Source organism: Hibiscus syriacus, unplaced genomic scaffold, assembly GCF_006381635.1.
Source record: "Hibiscus syriacus cultivar Baekdansim isolate YM2019G1 unplaced genomic scaffold, ASM638163v2 tig00110332_pilon, whole genome shotgun sequence".
In the NCBI taxonomy this organism is placed as follows: Eukaryota; Viridiplantae; Streptophyta; class Magnoliopsida; order Malvales; family Malvaceae; genus Hibiscus; species Hibiscus syriacus.
In genome coordinates, this window is record NW_024062688.1 from 7,127,428 (window position 1) to 7,146,287 (window position 18,860).

The window sequence follows — 18,860 nt, forward strand, 5'->3', positions numbered from 1 at the left end:
AATGTCCAGCTCTGTTATCATCATATAACCGTTAACTCTTATGTAATTAAAGTTTTTAAATGAATGTTTTTATTTCTAATAATTTAATGTTATTGCATTTATATAATTTGTCAATGTATGTACACCTAAATAATTTTTTTAACTTTTAAATACATAAATATATTTAATATATTATTTAATATAATATTTAATATTATTAGTTATAATTTTTACATTATAATCGAAACATTTTACATAATATAATCGAAACATTTTACATAATATTATTAATTTATAATAATAATAAAAATAAACTATTTATTATAAAACAAAATACGTGTCTGCTGAGTTGGCAAAGGCGCGTCCCCGGGGACGCGCCTTTCACACGTGGCATCCAACTCAGCGAAAAACCGGGTAAAGCGCGCCCCCGGGGACGCGCCTTTGCCAACTCAGCATAAAGGGTGCTAGTTTTGGAAATATTGGTCGAACGGTGTTAGAAAAGTAAAAATAAAAACAAACGGTGTCAGTGGGGTAAAATCACCTGTTAATTGGCCTCTTTTTCAGGTTAATTTTTTTTAAAATTAATAAGCGAGGCTTTATTATATTATTTTTTAAAAATGTATTTTAAAAGTATATTATTTTTTAACTTATCAAATGATATCATTAGTTAAAAAGGTTTTCTTTAGAAATTTAGGATTTAAGTAGTTGTATATCTAAAGTATGTCATCAAATATTAATTTTTTAAAATAAATATTATCTTACAATCTTCTTAAATTATTAAAAAAATATTAATTTTAAATAAATATTTAAATTGAGACATAAAAGTCTTGGATCCAAATAAATATATTTCGGATTATATATCTATCAAGTGGCCTCAATTAGGATGAAACTATGTAGAGAATAAGACGGGTTGTTGTTCCTCCTAAATTTTTTTATTTAATAACATTTTAGATTTTTATAAATTTAAATATAAGTAAAAATAGACTTTTGCCTCTTTTAACTTTTAGTTTAAATACATAATAAATCTTTATTATTTCGAACTTAGATACATTCTCAATTTTTTTTATCTTAGTTCCATCATTGATCTCAATGATAAAAGAGAATATATTATTTTTTTCTAGAGATTATGAGTCTGCAAATTATGTATGTATAATTAATATGTTAAGAAAATTTTACACATATACTATAATGTAATCATTGAATACTATTAAAAAAATATTTTGGATAACATATGACATGACATGAAAGTGTAATCCACGAGGTGATAGTGCGTGTGGGACTTAAATTCAAGTGAGGCCAGTTCCATCAATTTGCGTAGAATTATAAATTGCCTCAAAATCAGCCACATTAGACAAGAGTAAACAGCATCTCCCCCTCCTCTTGAGAAGGTGGAAATGGAAGAAAGAAGAGGGAACATCAAAGTAGAGATTAAGGAAGAAGGAAGCACAGTCGATTGGAAAGGGAAGCCTTCAAACCCTAACAAACATGGCGGCTTCAGAGCTGCTTCATTTGTTCTTGGTTTGTTTCACTTTCTCTTTCTCTTTCAATCTTTTTTCCATTAAAGTCTGAGCTTGAACATCTTGTTCATGGTATTTTATGTTTAATAATGGATTCCAGGGCTTCAAGCATTTGAGATAATGGCAATAGCAGCGGTAGGGAACAATCTGATCACATACGTGATAAACGAGATGCATTTCCCCCTCTCAAACGCAGCAAACATAGTGACAAATTTTGTGGGAACAATCTTCCTTTTGACCCTCCTTGGTGGTTACCTCTCTGACTCTTTTCTTGGGAGTTTCTGGTCCATGCTTATCTTTGGCTTTCTCGAGCTTTCTGTAAGCTTTCTTCTTTATATATATACATATATTCACTCACATCTTTATTTTATTTTCTTTTTAAATTTTCTTTTCTTTTCTTTTTTAATTCCCCCCTTTTTGTCTTTCTCTCCTTTCGACAATAGTGACTTAACTTGCTCATCTGCAGTAGAAGTTTGGCAGGCACTGTACCCCTTTTCATAAAAAGAAAGACCACTTGAATCTGATATAGAACAATATAGGGATCAAATTATGGCCTTTTTTTATTAAAATAAATTACTTATTTTGTAGGGATTCATATTGCTGTCGGTCCAAGCTCATGTACCCCAGCTAAAGCCTGCAAAGTGCAACATGGTAGTTGATGGAGGGAAATGTGAAGAAGCAAAGGGAGTGGAGGGCTTGATTTTCTTTGTAGCACTATACTTAGTGGCATTAGGGAGTGGTGGTGTTAAACCCAACATGATTGCTCATGGGGCTGATCAGTTCAGTGTTCACTCTAAGAAGCTCTCAACCTACTTCAATGCAGCCTATCTTGCCTTCTCCATGGGTGAACTCATTGCCCTCACTGTTCTTGTATGGATCCAAACTCATGCCGGCATGGATGTCGGATTCGGGCTGTCGGCAGCCGTAATGGCCATGGGACTTATCAGCTTGGTTTCTGGGACTGTGTATTACATGAACAAGCCTCCTCAGGGAAGCATATTCACCCCCATTGCTCAAGTAATCAAATCTCACCTCTCATTTCCCTTCCATTAACTTCTTTAATTAATGTTTGATTTTCATTTATAGAATATTTCTACAGGTTCTAGTGGCGGCAGTACTAAAGAGAAAGCTAATTTGTCCATCTAATTCTAATTCTAATTGCGATATGCTTCACACCCAGAGGTTCAGGTAATTCTGATCCCTTTTGCCTCCTATATTTAAATGTTCATAATATAACCCCAAAGTGCACAAATCCCATTTTTACACCAACACTTGTTATAAAGTTTAGGGAAAAGTATACAAATGGTCCTGATAATAGGGTATTGTTTGTTGAATTCCTCGACTACCAAATGTTATAAATGATCCCTTGATTATAGGATGTTACTTTATCGAGTCCCTTGACTATTAAAAATTAGGAAATGATCACCAGACGATTCAAATGTTTTAAACTCGTCTTTTTCTGTTAAAAGATTGACGTCTATCTGCTAACTTATTGACTGAGATATGATAAAATCATATTTTAATGATATTTATTGGAACCATTCTTGCTTTCAAACAATGTCATTTTTAACAACAACAAAAAAGAACGAGTTTTAAACACATAAAGAGTCGAATGACTATTATGTAAGTTTTTAATAGTCAGGAGACTAAAAAAACAATGTTCTATAGTAGGATGACCAATTTATAACGTTTAATAATCGAGAGACTCAACAAAGCAACATCATATAATCGGAATACGATTTGTATACTTTGCCCTAAAGTTTAATTAATCGTTAAGAAATTAAGAATTTTGGGTGCACGGTTCAATGTCAGCATAGATACAAACTAATATGAATAGGGGTGTAGGTTCTTGGACAAGGCATGCATCAAAGTTGAAGATGGAAATAACAACAAAAAGGAGAGTCCATGGAGATTATGCAGTGCAAACCAAGTGGAGAACGTGAAGATATTGATTTCAGTAATCCCAATATTTGGTTGCACCATTGTATTCAACACCATCTTGGCTCAGCTCCAAACATTCTCAGTGCAACAAGGAAGCGCCATGGACACTAAACTATCCAACTCTTTCCACATCCCCCCGGCTTCCCTTCAGTCCATCCCTTACATAATGCTCATATTCATCATCCCTTTATACGATAAATTCTTCGTCCCCTACGTCTCCAAAATAACCGGACACGAATCCGGAATCTCCCCTCTTCAAAGGATAGGCTCCGGTCTTTTCAGCGCGTCTTTTTCGATGATCTCGGCTGCTTTAATGGAGAAGAAGAGAAGGGATTCGGCCTTATATTCAGGGAAAACAATATCCATCTTTTGGATCACCCCACAGTTCCTAATCTTTGGGTTATCAGAAATGCTTACCGCTGTTGGCCTCATTGAGTTCTTCTACAAGCAGTCCTTGAAAGGGATGCAAGCCTTTTTGACAGCCATAACTTATTGCTCTTACTCATTTGGCTTTTACTTGAGCTCGGTGCTCGTCTCCGTCGTAAACAAGATCACGTCGGCTTCTTCCGATGGCGGCGGTTGGCTTAGTCACAATGATCTCAACAAAGACCGGCTTGATCTTTTTTACTGGTTGCTAGCAGTCCTCAGCTTTCTCAACTTCATAAACTATCTCTTCTGGGCTACGTGGCATTGTAACCATTCCACTCCACCGCCACCTACTGTACCACATGAGGTTAAAGAGGTTGGAGATGAAAATATACCATAAAATTGCACGGGACTTCGATTTCTACATATGTTATGTATATTTCAAGGCAATATTATCCACTAATATCATGTACGATGATATCATAAAGATTTAGGATACCATTCCAAAATCTCTTTTAATACGTATACAGGCGTTGTATAAACAATTGTAGAAGTTACTATAATTAAGTGTATCAGATTTAATGTTCCCTAAAATTTTTAAATTATCATATATTTTAGATTTTTTATTTATATCTTTTATTGATAACATATTTTTATCTTTCTTAAAATTTCATGATCTTCTAAAATTTTAAAAATCCATCATCTAATATAAAATCATGCATCGATTTTTGATTATTTGTTCGTGTTGTTTTCAACGGATACATGATTATGCAGTATTTGAAGTTCCACCTACATTAGGAAAACTATATTGTTTTATTTAAGTCGAAAAAACTGGAAGAAAAAGATGATGTGCACTTCAATTCTAGTCAAGGGTCCCAACCAAACCAATGTATGGATCTTTATATATAAAGTTTGATGTTGACCCTTTTACAAGGATTCAATGCATTGTCTTAATGTTAGAGCATTATAAATCGAAATTAAGGTCACCCATTGATCATGGAAGAGCACCTTGTAAATATTAATTGCTTTCTTGGAATGACAAGAAACGAGCAGCAAACGGCGAGCTAGATAGTGCTTTCCTGCTTGGAAAGAGGGACCCCTTTTTTTAGAGCCAGCAGATCTAACCTCTACGATGATGCATGAACGTGAAACATAATCTAGATAAAGTCAAATTGCAACAATTTATATATATATAATAGATGAAGAGGTGACCTATGGAAAAGGTAGGAAAGCAATTAGGAAATTATAGTAGAGAGAAGTGGCATGCATGTTATTATTTCCATACATGCACCGTCTAAGAAACATGTCTCAAACATGTCTCAAACATCTCTCTCTCAACATACTTCACCATTAGGCCCCCTCACACTTTTTGATATAAAATTATATGTATCTATCTTTCAACATGTTTGCTAAAAGACTGACATGGAACCCACAGTTGATCCCGACGAAATGAGTTGCATTGTTTTCCTGTTCATTTACAGTTAGTTGCAAAGTAACATTGTTGTGTTTTTGTTTTTCATCTATTTTTTAAAGTTGTTACGGAGATTTTTTTTAGAGTTATATCAGGTCTAAATTAATTATATCTTAACTATCCACGCTAAAAAATTCATAAATTTATTAATAACATTTAAAGACAAGCATATTCTTACAATATTCCTCAAGATTTATACACAAAATTTTGAGTACATTTTTCCCAAAAAGGAAATACAATTAACAGACAATGAAGAATCCAAACATATCACAAAGTAATTTATTTGCATAATATAAGCTCACTCTCACCCAAAAACACTAGAATAAAAATTACGATGAAGAACAAGTTAGTTTTCAATGAAAGAAAAAAAAGTACAGCACAAAGTAAAATTTTTAGCTCTTTGATGTTTTGAATAACTTTCTTTCTAATTCTTGACTGATATAATATCATTTTTTGTACTCTTATTGATCTCTTACCATTTGAAGGGGTTGAAAGAAGTTTGAAGTATTAAATTCGCACATTAAATTACCTATACAGGAAGTTTTTTAACTTTTGAAAAGGAGTGTTTTAAAACGAATGATGGCATAGTGTTTAATGGTTCATGTTTTCAAATTGAGTTTTCGATTTTAAGCTTTAAGAGCCTAGGATTTATGATTTTAAGGTTCAAGGTTTAGTGATTTTGAGTTTCATATTTAAGTTTTAGAGTTCATGGTTCTAAAATTCAAGGTTTTTAAGGGTTATGAATTTAAAATTTAGGATTTAAAATTGTGTTTTTAGGGTTCAGGATTCAAGATTTGAGGGTTAGGATTTGGATTTAGGGTTTTATAGTTTTCTACGTGTATGTGTAGAATCAAATTAAAATGAATAAAAAATAATCACCTCAAAATAAATTAAATAAATAACCCATACCACACCAAGCAATTCACCCTTGATGTCCAGGGTAATAGTGGTTAAAAAAAGGCCAACTCATAATGCTATCCGTCTAAATTTCAGGCCGAGCGAGCGGCTGAGAGAGAATAAGATCCAAAATAGTGTGAGATACTATGGAAAACAAGCATGAGCCAGCCAGCCAACCCAAAATCCAACAGTTGTCTTCTTTCACAACAACAATGTTCCCCTGGTTTCCGATATAATAAATCCAATCGGATCAAAAACCAAACCCTACTTTACACGATTAGTATTCCTCACCTCACTCGTTCCGGATGGAGTAATACTTGTCCCACAATGCTGGGGATTTCGATATTTCACTCATCAGATTCTTCAACTTCGTGTTGCTATCTCCCCCGCTGCAAATATTAGGCAAATCATCTCACCAAACCAAAATCATAAAACTAGCTTGCCTACTAAATATGGTCAAGTAGAAAGGAAAAAAACATCACGTGTAATGTATAGAAATGCAAAACCTTATTCGGTTCAATGATGCAATTGCACGCAGAGCACTACGGATCATATCTTCATTTCGATCTACTTCCTGTTTGACAGCATCTTGCTTTGGCTTAAAATTAATAGTCTTTTGAAGAGGGTCCACCAGTGAGTCCAACACTGTATATCAAATTACAGACGATCAAACAAATGATAATTAAACAGTTACCTGGATCCTCAGTAAACATAATCCAATTCATCTATCACCTGGTAATATAGCAGATGGACATTTATCGGCAAGTTTCGAAAGGATAAGATGGCAAGGCATCTTAACATCATAATGATCTGACAAAATGCAAAAAATCTAAATCAGTTAAATAATTTAAGGCAACAATATTATCTTCAGCCAAATACAACGATTATTGTAAACACAAGAATGTTTATACCCACAATATAAAGGGGAGGAGCAACTTACCATCAAGTCCAGATTTGAGGAAAGGGACAATGAAAGATGAAGGGTTCACTTGATCAAGACAACTATCCAGCAATGTGTCTACACATTCAAAAGCTGCCTTCCTCAGCTCGAGACCATCATCCACAATGTGCTTGAAGGGACCAAGGTCGACAGTTCTTATCAATTCTTTCTGCACAAGGCCAGAATTTAAAATAAAACATAAGAAAAAGCAGGCATATACCCACAAGTTACAAAGAGAAAGTGGAACTAGTAGAAAACTACAAACATCAAAAAAAATGATGCAAACAAATAAAATTAATAAATGAAACCATGTAGCCCTGCATCAGACCTGAAATATCATGATAAATAACTCCCGAGAACAGATCATTAAGCTTAACGAAGTAAAGCATATTCTTCCAAAAGAATTCCTCTTCAATTTTGGGAGTTACTAGAATTAAACAAAAGAAAACCAAAAGATTTGCGAGGGAAAGCAGTACGGACACGCCAGAAAGTCACCATTAGCTGACACCTTACATAATAACTTTTTTGTTCATAAAGGAAGTTGCTAATAGCATAAGAAAATTGACGGCTGTGTTGCATGAAAATCTTTTAGTTAACAGAAAATTAATTTAAAAACCTAATTAACTGCAAATCATCAATACAATCAGCAGAAAGTAAACTTTCAGTTACCTTAACAATAGTTTGATCATAGAGAAGTGGCAGTAATTCAGGAAGAAGTCCCTTAATTAAATTAGGCTTATTGTGAGCAAAAGTACTTAAAGCCAACACAGCTGCACGCCTAACATGCTGCATCAATGATTTCAGATAAACAAGAATAAGGCTTAGAAATATAAGAAACCAAATAAAAGAATTTTTCCTTTTTCTTTTGGGTATTTATCAGAAGTAGACGGGTACTCACTCGATCCTGATCCTTGATAAGCATAAGGAATGAAGCAATCTCAGGATAAATAATCTCATCTATCTTCTCCGGTCGCTCAACAATAGAATACTTTACAGCAATGACAACTGTTGCCCTAGTGAATGCCGCTGGACTGGTTGTTCTCAACTGTAAGAAATTCAAATTTCAAAAATAACAAATGCATTATTAAATTACACTCAAATGCCAAAAGCTCAGCAGAAGTTCAAAGGGCATTGGACTTGTCTTGTGAAAATACCTTAAGTGCTGGAATGAGTTTTGCTGGTTCAATGAGTGCAATTTTACCAAGGCACTCGGCCACCACATTTCTGACCCCCTCTTCCTCACTTTCACAGTGGTTAAAAAGTAATTTGAGAATTTTCTCAACACTTGAATCCTGAAACTCTGCTTTATCTACAGATTGCCTTACTATAACCTGCAAGAAGTAAATTTAGCAATAACATAGATTGCATCAGACAAAAATATCCGGTAAGGTTTGAGTGCCATTTCAAGAAAAAATACCTCCTTAAGAGAATGAAGCAAGAGGTATTGTTTCTTCTGCTGATTATCAATCTGGTCCAAGATGAAAGGTAAATACTTGGAAAGATTCCCGACAGCTATATTGCCAAGAGCATAAGAAGCAGCAGATTTTATCTCTTCAAAAGGAGATTGGAAAGACTCGATAATTCTACTCTCAATATGGGCATGTGAGCTCAGATCCTTCCTCCTCCCCATCTCCCCCAAACAGAGCAAGGCTAGATGCTGTTTAGGCAGTGATAATTAATTAATATATATATTTATATACATATTCATACACATACACTTTCATAAAGCACAATATTAGAAGATTGGTTCGAAGCAAATACAAATAATTGATAAACACAAAAAGTAAATACACACACACACATATATGCACACAGGGGAGTCCAAAAGAGACAAGAAACAGTTTTGAACTCATACAAATGTCAATAAGTGATAGTATTTCAAAATTTTAGAGAGAAAATACTGCTTGAAAATGTTATAAATCCAACTAATTAAACAAAAACACCATCTAACAAATATAATAAGGGTTCAGTAGCGAGCAAAGAAATAGGTATGTCAATTCCATACCCTGTTTGACGCATGTTTAAAAAGGGGGTGGAGAATGATCTGGAAGGGAAATACAGAAGACTGTGGAATGATGCCATTCAGAGCAAGCATTGAGCTAATTGGATCCATATAGAAAGAAATAAAACCACAATTAATTACTAGAATCCAAATCCAACAGCAAAGATATAAGACCAAGATAAATCAGTAACACTGGCCATTTGTCAATTTACAGGCAAGAATACAAGCAATGCAGTAGTAGAAACATTGAGAAGAAAATCAGAAAAGATTTAAGGAAAATACCGAATTGGTTGTGCCATCATCTTTAAGGATTTCAGTGAGCATTTTGACCGTAGATGAACATTTATGATCACCTGCAGCAAGACAGAGAACAGCCACACATTGAGCTATCGAATACAACGCTTGTTTTGCAACACCGCCAGATTGAGGAGATGGTTTTGCACTTGAAAGAAGAGATTCCAGTAATGCATCAAAACTAGTGTTCTCGGAATACACCAAGCCAGCGAAAAAATTTTGCAAAGCCTGTAATTTCCGACAAAGAATGCTTATACACACAAAAAAGGGATTTTTACAGCAGATACAACCTCATCAAATTGAAAAGGAGATACCAATAGTGCCTGGCCCTGCAACAATGAACTCTTGATTAATGTTAGTGCTTGAGGAAGAACTCTATTTCTAACAGCAGAACCAACATTTTGGCTAGATCTCTTGCCGGCCATTAGGGTGCAGCAGAGTTCAAGTGCAAGGGCAGTCATATGCAAATCAGAGTCACTAACACAAAGAGAATAGAAAGCATCAAAACAGTTATAACGACAAGAAACAACAACAACAACAATAATAATAATAATAATAGGTTAAGTACGAAGAGAACCTTATCAGAGCTGAAAGTTCCACAATGATAACTTCATATGCAGACGGGCCAATTTTATCTCCATAGGCTACAATTAATGAATTTAGTGTTCCTAGTGATGCCTGCCTTAAAGCCCGATTTGCCTGTTTTTCAAACCAATGGTATTTATAAATCAACCATAAGTATCACTATAAAACAGCTCATTAATTCAACAAGATGCAAACTTCGTACTTTCCGCAGGAAGCCAGTCAACTCCGCAATTACATGCTCCAGAACACACGATAGATCTATCCGGAGTGGAGAAGCAGCAATAACAGCAAATGCCTATATTCAAAATTGGACAGATTCAGAGGCCAAACACAAACTTGCATGAGCATGTAGAAAAACGTAAACCAACAACTAAAAAAAGTAACTTCAAAACATGCAGGCTGCAGCTAAAGAAGTATAAGCAGATCCAATAATAATTATGCTGCAGTTCTAAAATTCCATGTAGCATCATACAATCTATAATCAAGTAAACCAATGTGTTCCATCCACCAAATCATAAATCAGAAACAACTTAACTAAAAAAACATATATCATAGACAAAGACATTACAAGATATATGAGAATGCAGCCCAGACAATGGCGCGTGCATTTATAAGAAAATAGTCCTTAATTTCTCGAAGTTCAAACAATTTGAGGTAAGAGAAAACATTTAATTGAATATCATCAGTTCTATGAAATTGACTATGCTAAAGCACCCCTAACTTAACATAGAGCCATTTGTTATTGGCCTTGGACAAAAGCAACCACAAATAACTAATTTTCCAACAACCAATATTTTGTCAATTAACTTTTTTAAAAAGAAAAAATAGGAGAGAGAAAAGTAGAGAGAGAAAAGTTAAAAGGGAAAATAGATTCCGGCGAGGTCTGGAAGGCTTTTGTCGATAATCTTAGCAGGAGAGTTTCTCGGCGAGAGCATAGGGATATTTTTTCGTCCCATGGAACTGTGGAGAGAGTTTTCATCCCGAAAGAAACCAAAAATCCAAAATACAGATTTTCCACTTTCGCTTTTGTTCAGTTTGAGAGGGAATCTAGTTTGAAGAGGGCAATTGAGATGTTGAATGGCTCACTGATAGATGGGAGAAGGATTTCTGTTGGAGTTGCAAAATACAATGATGTTCGTCCAAGGATTGTGGTAAACAAGAGTCCAGTTAAGTTGGTTCCAGATTTGTACACAGCAGGACCCCCTAAGTTGAAAGAGGCAGATTTATCCAGTAGGAGTGTTAGAGATGATAGAACGTACAGAGATGCTTTACTTACTGAGGTTACGAGGATGAATGCATTGGAGTATAGGGAGAAATTTTCTGAAGGGAGCCATAGGGAGAAAACTAAGAATAATGTTTTGGAAATGTATATCCCAACCGAGGGTCAAAGTTGGGTTAGAAGATCTTTAACGAGGATTATTAAGCTCTCTCTTGATTTCAAGTCAGTTTATGAGTTTTTCATTAGTAACGGTTATGAAGTTCAGATTGCTGGTTGGGGTTATGCCCGTAATTCCTGTGCTATTATTTTCAAATCTCAAGAGGAGATGTCAGAGGCATGGACAAAGAAGAGATATGAAATAGGCTTCTGGTTTGACAGATTGGCCCCTTTACTGAATGAAGGAGTGCCAATGGCTTTCTGCCAACTCGAGTTATCTGGGGTGCCTCTGTTATGCTGGGATGAATCTTTTTTGGTTCGAGTTGCTGGGAGATGGGGGAATAACGTAGAAATTCATGAGTCCACTAAGAACAGGGATGATCTCACGTCTGCTAGAATTCTTATGAGAGTTGCTAGTCCTTTTGATGTTCCCGAATTCATTACTCTCGGTTCCTATGGTAGATCGTATAGAGGCTCCATCAAAGTTGGATCGCCCAGTGAAGATTCAAATCCTTTTTTCAAATTTTCTCCGGTGACCGGAGTAGTTGGGAAACAGTTTAGTGAGACGGGGTCTGAGGAAGGCGATAATAAGGGGAAGTCAGATTATGAGGAAAGTTCAGTCAAATCAGCTGAGATGTTCAGACAAAAGGTTGACTTGTGGATTGATGAGGGCATGTCCTTTGGCTCAGAAGGTACTGATGGGGAAAAACATCTTCCAAGACTTACTAAACATGGGAAAAGTATTAATGAAGGAGTGTCAGATGGTCAGAACGTTGGGAATATCAGAGGTGACTTTGCAGGTCTGGGTATCAGATTTTCAAAAAGTTTGGCTGATGGGCCAGAAGCCCAATCTGATGACATTGAACTGGTTGGTTTGGAGGCTTCTAACATAATTCCTTTTGGGCCAGCTTATACAATCAATAAATTTGGTAAATTGGTTCAGAATAGGGGAATTGCAGAAGCTAGCTGTGCCAGAAAACAATATAAGGGGTTCTGCTCTATTCCAGGTTCGTCTGGCAGTGCAGATCTGGAGGTTAATAAAACTAACTCTAAGCTGACAGTCCCTAATTCAGAACTATCAAAGAGCTTAACAAGGGGCAGAACGGGAGCGGTGCATAGAAGTTCCCTTTCTACAAAAAGTGAGCCTCTTCATAGGAGGAAAATGGCCAGCTTCAGAAGAGTCTACAGAAGATGTAAGGAGAGGAATTACTGGTATGGGAATGATCAAAAAGGAAATAATGCTACAGAGGATGTTATAGGTCTAAAGAAGGCTAATGAACAGGCTTATACGACGGTTCTCCAGATTACTACAACAGCAGAGACTAATTTAAGGGGCAGCGAGGTTCCAAATTTAGTGGATAAAGCTGGTGCCAGTAGTTCGGTTGAAGAGTCTGAGGGTTGTGTTGAGGAAAAACATTTGTATATCTACAATTCTAACACTTCTAAGAGAAGGGCAAAAAGAATTATGGTCAGAGAAGCTTTAGAACATGTCAATATTTATACATCTTCTTCAGGTTTCTCGAAACTCTTGGATGAAGCAGTAGCTACATGGCAAGTTAGTCAGATTCTGGGGGTTTCTTTTACACAAGGGAAGGAAGCTTTCTTGGATAAAATCATTGAGTTGGAGAAAGGTCTGAAGGTGGCAAACTGAGTTGCCATTTTGGGGAAATTAGATTCTTTATCAGTTTTTATGAAGGATAAACTAGCTATAATTTCATGGAATGTTAGGGGTTTGGGAAAAAGAGAGAAACAAAGAGCAGTTCAGAGACTAGTCTCTAACTCTCATCCTTCTTTTCTTTGGCTACAAGAAACTAAAACAGGGAATATCCACAGGTCTTTTTTGAGAAGGAATGGATTGAATATTTTTCAGGGGGTTATTGAATCTCCAGCTACTGGTTCTTCAGGGGGGTTATTATTTTGTTGGGATGAAAATGTGTTTGAAATGGAAAATCACAGTATTAACAGAAGATTCATTGCGGTTATAGGGAAATTCAGATTTAATCAGTTCAGAAGTATTCTCATTAATGTTTATGGACCCTCAGTGGATGAAGAAAAAGAGTTTTTTTGAAGAACTGAGCGTGTTCATTTCTGGACAAAATCTGCCGGTTTGTGTTGGAGGGGACTTCAATGTCTACTTGTGTGAGGATGAAAAGGTGGGCAGAGCTCAAAACAGATTTTCTATGAGGATTTTCTCTCAGTTTTTTCAATAAACATGTCTAATTAATCTGCCTTTGAAAGGGGGAAGGTTCACTTTTTTTTTGATAAAAAAGGCCTTATTAAAAACCCCCTTCATACCCTACATGTTATAATAAACATAACATGAAGGGCATAGAAAGAAGGAAAAGAGTGCCTCTAACTTTTATTAATGAGAACCATAATACACCTCCACACCTACATGACTAACTACTACCAACATAACCTTTAAGCCACAACTGTGGATACATAACGCACCCTAATAACTCCCTTAAAAAACTGTCAAGATATAACACCTCTAACCACAATAGAAACCCAAAAATCAACCTATACCAGCTTTTGCTAATTCATCCGCTTCCCAATTTGCAGCTCTCGGAATATGCCTTGTAATAATACCCTTCATTTCCACACGAGTAGCTATATCCGTCACCAAGGATTTAAACAAAGGAGTACTAAGGTCCGGATTTTTAATCCACTTTAGAGCATTAGTCGAATCTGATTCCAAAATAATCCTCTGGCTTGGACTGTAACCAACTTTCTCAGTAAGAATCAACCCTCTTTTGATCGCCAAAAGCTCTGCAAGTAAAGGAGGACCTCCCCCTACCTTATCTGAAACCGACCCAAGCACCGAACCACTCCCATCCCTAATCAATCCACCAATTCCCCCCTTATCCCAACCTTTGACCATTGCACCATCAACATTTACTTTTAAAAAACCTTCCGGAGGAGGACTCCAACTAAAAGGAGGAGTCCTCTTATTCAAATTACCATTACAGTCTGCTAATTTTAAGTCCCCCATCAAGGAATCGAAAGGTTCACTTGGTGCAATAACCAAGATGATCCGACTTTTGTTAGGTTGGATAGGTTCTTGGTGGACGGACAATTTTTGGATGTTTTTCCCGAGATAATTCAGTCACTTATTCCTAAATCTATTTCAGACCATAATGCTATTCTTCTACAAGATGGTGGAGTTGATTGGGGGAAAAAACCTTTCAGACTATTTAATTATTTGGTGGAGGAAGAAGGTTTTGAGGAAATGGTTTGTCATACTATAGCAGATTGTAAGAAGGATGGGAGAAAAGCTGGAATTCTAAGTGTTTTGAAGAAGTCTAAGGTTGCCATTAAGAATTGGGCAGGGTGGAAAAATCAATCTCTGGGAGCCTCAATCTCAGATTTGGAAAAGAGAATTCACAAGCTAGAGGAGGATGTTCAGATGTTGCAGGATAGCTCGGTTCAGGGGAAAATCGAGGAGTTACGTAATTGTAGATCAGAGTTATGGAGACTCCTTAGAATTGAGGAACACATTTGGTATCAAAATTCCAGAAAGAAGTGGATTAACGATGGGGACCGAAACACTCGATTCTTCCATATTTGTGCTTCAGTTAGAAGAGAATGTAATGCGTTGAATGCTTTGTTAATTGAGGGGAATATTACTCATGATCCAGTTGTAATTAAGGCCACTGTTAAAGAGCACTTTTTTAATATTTTCAATAATCGGACTACTTTGGATGTGGAAGACATTGGGTTGATTTTTCCTAGAATTTCCGTGGATCAAAGCATTCTTTTAGAGAATGAATTTTCAGAGGAGGAGGTTTGGGAGACTTTAAAGTCTTGCGATAGTAATAAAGCTCCGGAGCCCGACGGATTGAACTTGGGATTTTTCAAAAGGTTTTGGTCTGTACTTAAAGGTAACATCATGCAGTATTTTCACAGATTCTATGGGGGGAAATTGGGAACATGGTATTAACCACACCTTTATCACCCTCATTCCAAAGGGTTCTAACATTGGAAGCCTAGATGATTATAGACCTATTAGTCTAGTAGGAGGTGTATACAAGATTCTTTCCAAGTGTCTGTCAAGGAGGATTAGAAGCTGTATGGGAGATATCATCAGCCAATCACAGTTTGCTTTTATACTCGGTCGGCAAATTTTGGATTGTTCCCTCATTGCTAACGAGGGTATTGATTATTGGAGGAAGAAAGGGCAAATGTTGAAGATGGGGAGCTAACTAATTGGGCTGAAGTTATTGGCTGCTCGGTTGGATATCTTCCATCTGAATATTTAGGTCTGCCTATGGGGTTCAAGAGGAATTCGGCTGCTATGTGGGATCCTATAGTGGCGAGATTTCATGCTAAATTGAGTGGTTGGATAGCTAATTCTCTGTCGATAGTGGGAAGAGTGGTTTTGGTCAAATCGGTGCTATGCTCTCTTCCGGTCTATTTTCTGTCTATGTTCAGAATCCCAGCTGTTGTGATACTTAAACTTAACTCTATCATGGCTTCATTTCTGAGGGGGGATTCGATTGACAAGAAAAAAATCCATTGGGTCAACTAGAAGTCGGTCTCTAAACCAAGAAATCTGGGGGGTCTAAGGGTCCCTAATCTAGCACTTTTAAACCGAGCTTTACTAGGAAAATGGGTTTGGAAGTTTTCTTCTGATAAGAAATCTTGGTGGAAGAAAGTGATTTGTGCCGCCTACAATTTGGATCCGAAGTCCATTATTTTGGAGAATTCGGTGCCAGCTCGTGCATCGTGGATTTGGAAAGGTGTGGTGAAAAACTTCTTCAACAGTAATGATTTTGGAGAGTGTCTTAAAAGGAATATGCGTTTGAAGGCGGGGAAAGGGGAAGATGTGCAGTTCTGGAATGATGTATGGTTGGGTGATGTTCCCCTGAAATTGTTGTTTCCTAGACTTTATGTTCTATCAATTAATAAATCGGGTAAAGTGAAGGAGTTTAGGGTAAATAATGCTTCGGGTTGGGTGTGGGACATCCAAATGAGAAGGAATTTGGCTGATTGGAAAGTAGAACAGTGGATGCAGTTGATTTCTATGTTGAATAATACCTCTCCTTTTCCTACTGAAGATGATTGTTGGATTTGGTTAGGGAATAGTGAAGGAAATTTTACAGCTAAATCTTGTTTAAATGCTTTCTATGAACAAGGTGGTTCTGAGCAGAATCAAGTGAATTGGGATAAGAATATTTGGTCTGGTTTAGCTCCTCCAAGAGTGGAATTGTTTGTTTGGCAACTAGTGCAACATAGAGTACCGGTTAAAGAGGAGTTAGCAAAGAGAGGTGTTGCAGAGATTGTTGACCAACGTTGTGTTTTGTGTGGTAGGGAGGTGGAATCAGTTTCCCATCTATTTCTGCATTGCAGGGTTGTGTGGGGTCTGTGGTCCTTCTTGAAAATGTGGAATGTGTCATTGGTAACTCCAAAGTGTACCATGGAATTTCTAATTTTGTGGGATGATTTTATGACTAACTCTTTGATTTGGAAATTCATTCCTAGGGCAGTGATGTGGTCAGTATGGAAGTGTAGAAATGAGATTATCTTTCAGAAAGGAAAGCTGGATTTGGTCAGATTATCTTTCATTGTTAGATTTAGAGTGGCTTCCTGGTTTAGTGCTCGTTTCAAGGATGTGGGTATTCCTCTAGATTCTCTAGTAGGTGATTTGAAAATTGCTGATTCGATTGGTAGATCAGGAAAGGATTGCTCTCAACCTGCTTGTTGGGTTCCTCCACCGGAGGGGTTTCTAAAGTTAAATGTTGATGGAGCGATGGTTTCGAGTTGGGAAAAAGGAGGTATTGGTGGTCTGTTTCGAGATAGCAGAGGTCTATTACTTCAGTGGTTTTCTGAAGCAGTAGGGGGTGGTCCACCTATCTTGGCAGAGCTGTTGGCTATCAAAAGAGGGATTTGTCTTATGGAGGAGTTGGATTTTGTCGCAAATCAGAGAGTTATCTTGGAATCAGACTCATCTAACGCTCTGAAGTGGATCCAGAATCCGGGTTTAAGCCCTCCTTTGCATCTATCCTTGGTGAAGGATATAGTTTCGCTTTTGATTGGAAAGGATATTATATTTAGGCATATTTCAAGGGCGGCAAACTGGGAAGCTGACAAACTTGCTAAAGATGGGATAGGGTGATTTTTGGTTATTGTTGTGTTGTTTAACAGGAATTGTACCTCCCTGTTTGTTGGATGTTTTGTGTTAAGTTTTATGTTCTTCTGTTGGAAGTGTAGGAGTTTGTTCAATCTTGTAATCTGGTTCTTGTGAATAAAAGTTTTCTTGGCTCTCTTTTCCTCCTTCGTTGTTCCTTCATGTTACTCTCATAACATGGAGGGATTGAAGGAGGATTTTAATGAGGCCTCTTTCTATAAAAAAAAGGCTTATGACACGGTTGATTGGCCTATCTTGTTCAAGGTGATGGAAAAAATGGGTTTTGGTTCAACTTGGATTAGCTGGATCAGGAAATGTGTCTCTACTGCCTCCATTTCAGTGCTAGTCAATGGGTCTCCAACCGAGGAATTTTCGATGGCCAAGGGACTAAGACAGGGATGTTCACTCTCATCTTTGTTATTTAATCTAGTAGGGGAGTTGTTGAATTTATTAATACTGCGGGCTGTTTCTGAGGGACTATTTTCTGGTTTGACAGTTTGCAAGGAGGAAGGGTCCTTCAAGCTCACACATTTACAGTTTGCTGATGATTTAATTATTTTCTGTGGAGCTTCGAAAACACAGATTATGAATGTGAAGAGGGTGCTCAGAGTTTTTGAGGTTATGTCAGGGCTGCAACTTAACCTAAAGAAAAGCAGTTTGTTTGGGATTAATATTTCCCAAGAGGAGGTTCAGACTTGGGCAACTTCTATTGGTTGTTCGGTCGGGAGTTTCCCCTCTAACTACCTAGGTCTCCCACTAGGGGCAACTAAGAATGCATCTGTTATTTGGGAACCGATGGTGCAGAATTTTCATACTAAATTAGCGGGTTGGAAGGCTGCTACACTCTCATTAGCAGGGAGACTGGTTTTGATCAAATCGGTTCTGTCCTCACTGCCTACGTATTTCCTGTCTATGTTCAAGATTCCAGCTTCTATCCTTAAGGCTCTCAACTCGATCATGTCTAATTTTTTATGGGGAGGGGGAGGGGGAAATGGTTCAAAGAAGATTCACTAGGTTAAATGGGATGATGTGTGTAAACCTAAGAACGAGGGTGGTCTGGGAGTCCGGAACCTGACTAGTATGAATAGAGCATTGCTAGGGAAATGGTCTTGGAGATTTGCAAATGAGAGACCCTGTTTGGAGGAATTTTATTTGTAGCAAATACAACATTGATTCTTCAAGGTTACTGTTTGATAGCAAGGTTTCTCCTCAATCTTCTTGGCTTTGGAGATCGGTGGTTAACAATCATTACAAACAAGACTCCTTTGGCTCTAAGTTTCGAAGTTTGTGTAGTTTTCATGTTGGAAATGGTAAGCTTATTCGTTTTTGGCAAGATAGTTGGGCTGCAGACTATCCGCTTCAGTTT

At 36.9% G+C, this 18,860-nt stretch overlaps 2 protein-coding genes across 2 annotated transcripts in view; one reads left to right on the top strand and one right to left on the bottom strand.

Annotated features, from left to right (window-relative positions):
- Positions 1 to 1,348: 1,348 nt before the first annotated feature.
- LOC120119927 (protein NRT1/ PTR FAMILY 4.3-like) lies at positions 1,349 to 4,323 on the top strand. Its single transcript, XM_039139720.1, has 5 exons — positions 1,349 to 1,497; positions 1,597 to 1,814; positions 2,085 to 2,513; positions 2,596 to 2,684; positions 3,342 to 4,323. The coding sequence occupies exons 1-5, from the start codon at positions 1,374 to 1,376 to the stop codon at positions 4,201 to 4,203; spliced, it is 1,722 nt and encodes a 573-aa protein (XP_038995651.1). The 5' UTR covers positions 1,349 to 1,373; the 3' UTR covers positions 4,204 to 4,323.
- A 1,818-nt stretch (positions 4,324 to 6,141) lies between these two features.
- Positions 6,142 to 18,860, bottom strand: part of LOC120119639 (cullin-associated NEDD8-dissociated protein 1-like) — a 28,804-nt gene continuing 16,085 nt past the window's right edge. The window contains exons 18-29 of the mRNA XM_039139447.1: positions 10,195 to 10,287; positions 9,985 to 10,106; positions 9,722 to 9,884; positions 9,396 to 9,635; positions 8,529 to 8,768; positions 8,266 to 8,442; positions 8,010 to 8,156; positions 7,781 to 7,897; positions 7,112 to 7,280; positions 6,904 to 6,981; positions 6,678 to 6,816; positions 6,142 to 6,560 (exon numbers count right to left, since the gene is read on the bottom strand). Coding sequence (XP_038995378.1) covers positions 6,464 to 6,560; positions 6,678 to 6,816; positions 6,904 to 6,981; positions 7,112 to 7,280; positions 7,781 to 7,897; positions 8,010 to 8,156; positions 8,266 to 8,442; positions 8,529 to 8,768; positions 9,396 to 9,635; positions 9,722 to 9,884; positions 9,985 to 10,106; positions 10,195 to 10,287 — 1,782 coding nt within the window. The 3' untranslated portion in view covers positions 6,142 to 6,463. The remainder of the gene's footprint in view (positions 6,561 to 6,677; positions 6,817 to 6,903; positions 6,982 to 7,111; positions 7,281 to 7,780; positions 7,898 to 8,009; positions 8,157 to 8,265; positions 8,443 to 8,528; positions 8,769 to 9,395; positions 9,636 to 9,721; positions 9,885 to 9,984; positions 10,107 to 10,194; positions 10,288 to 18,860) is intronic.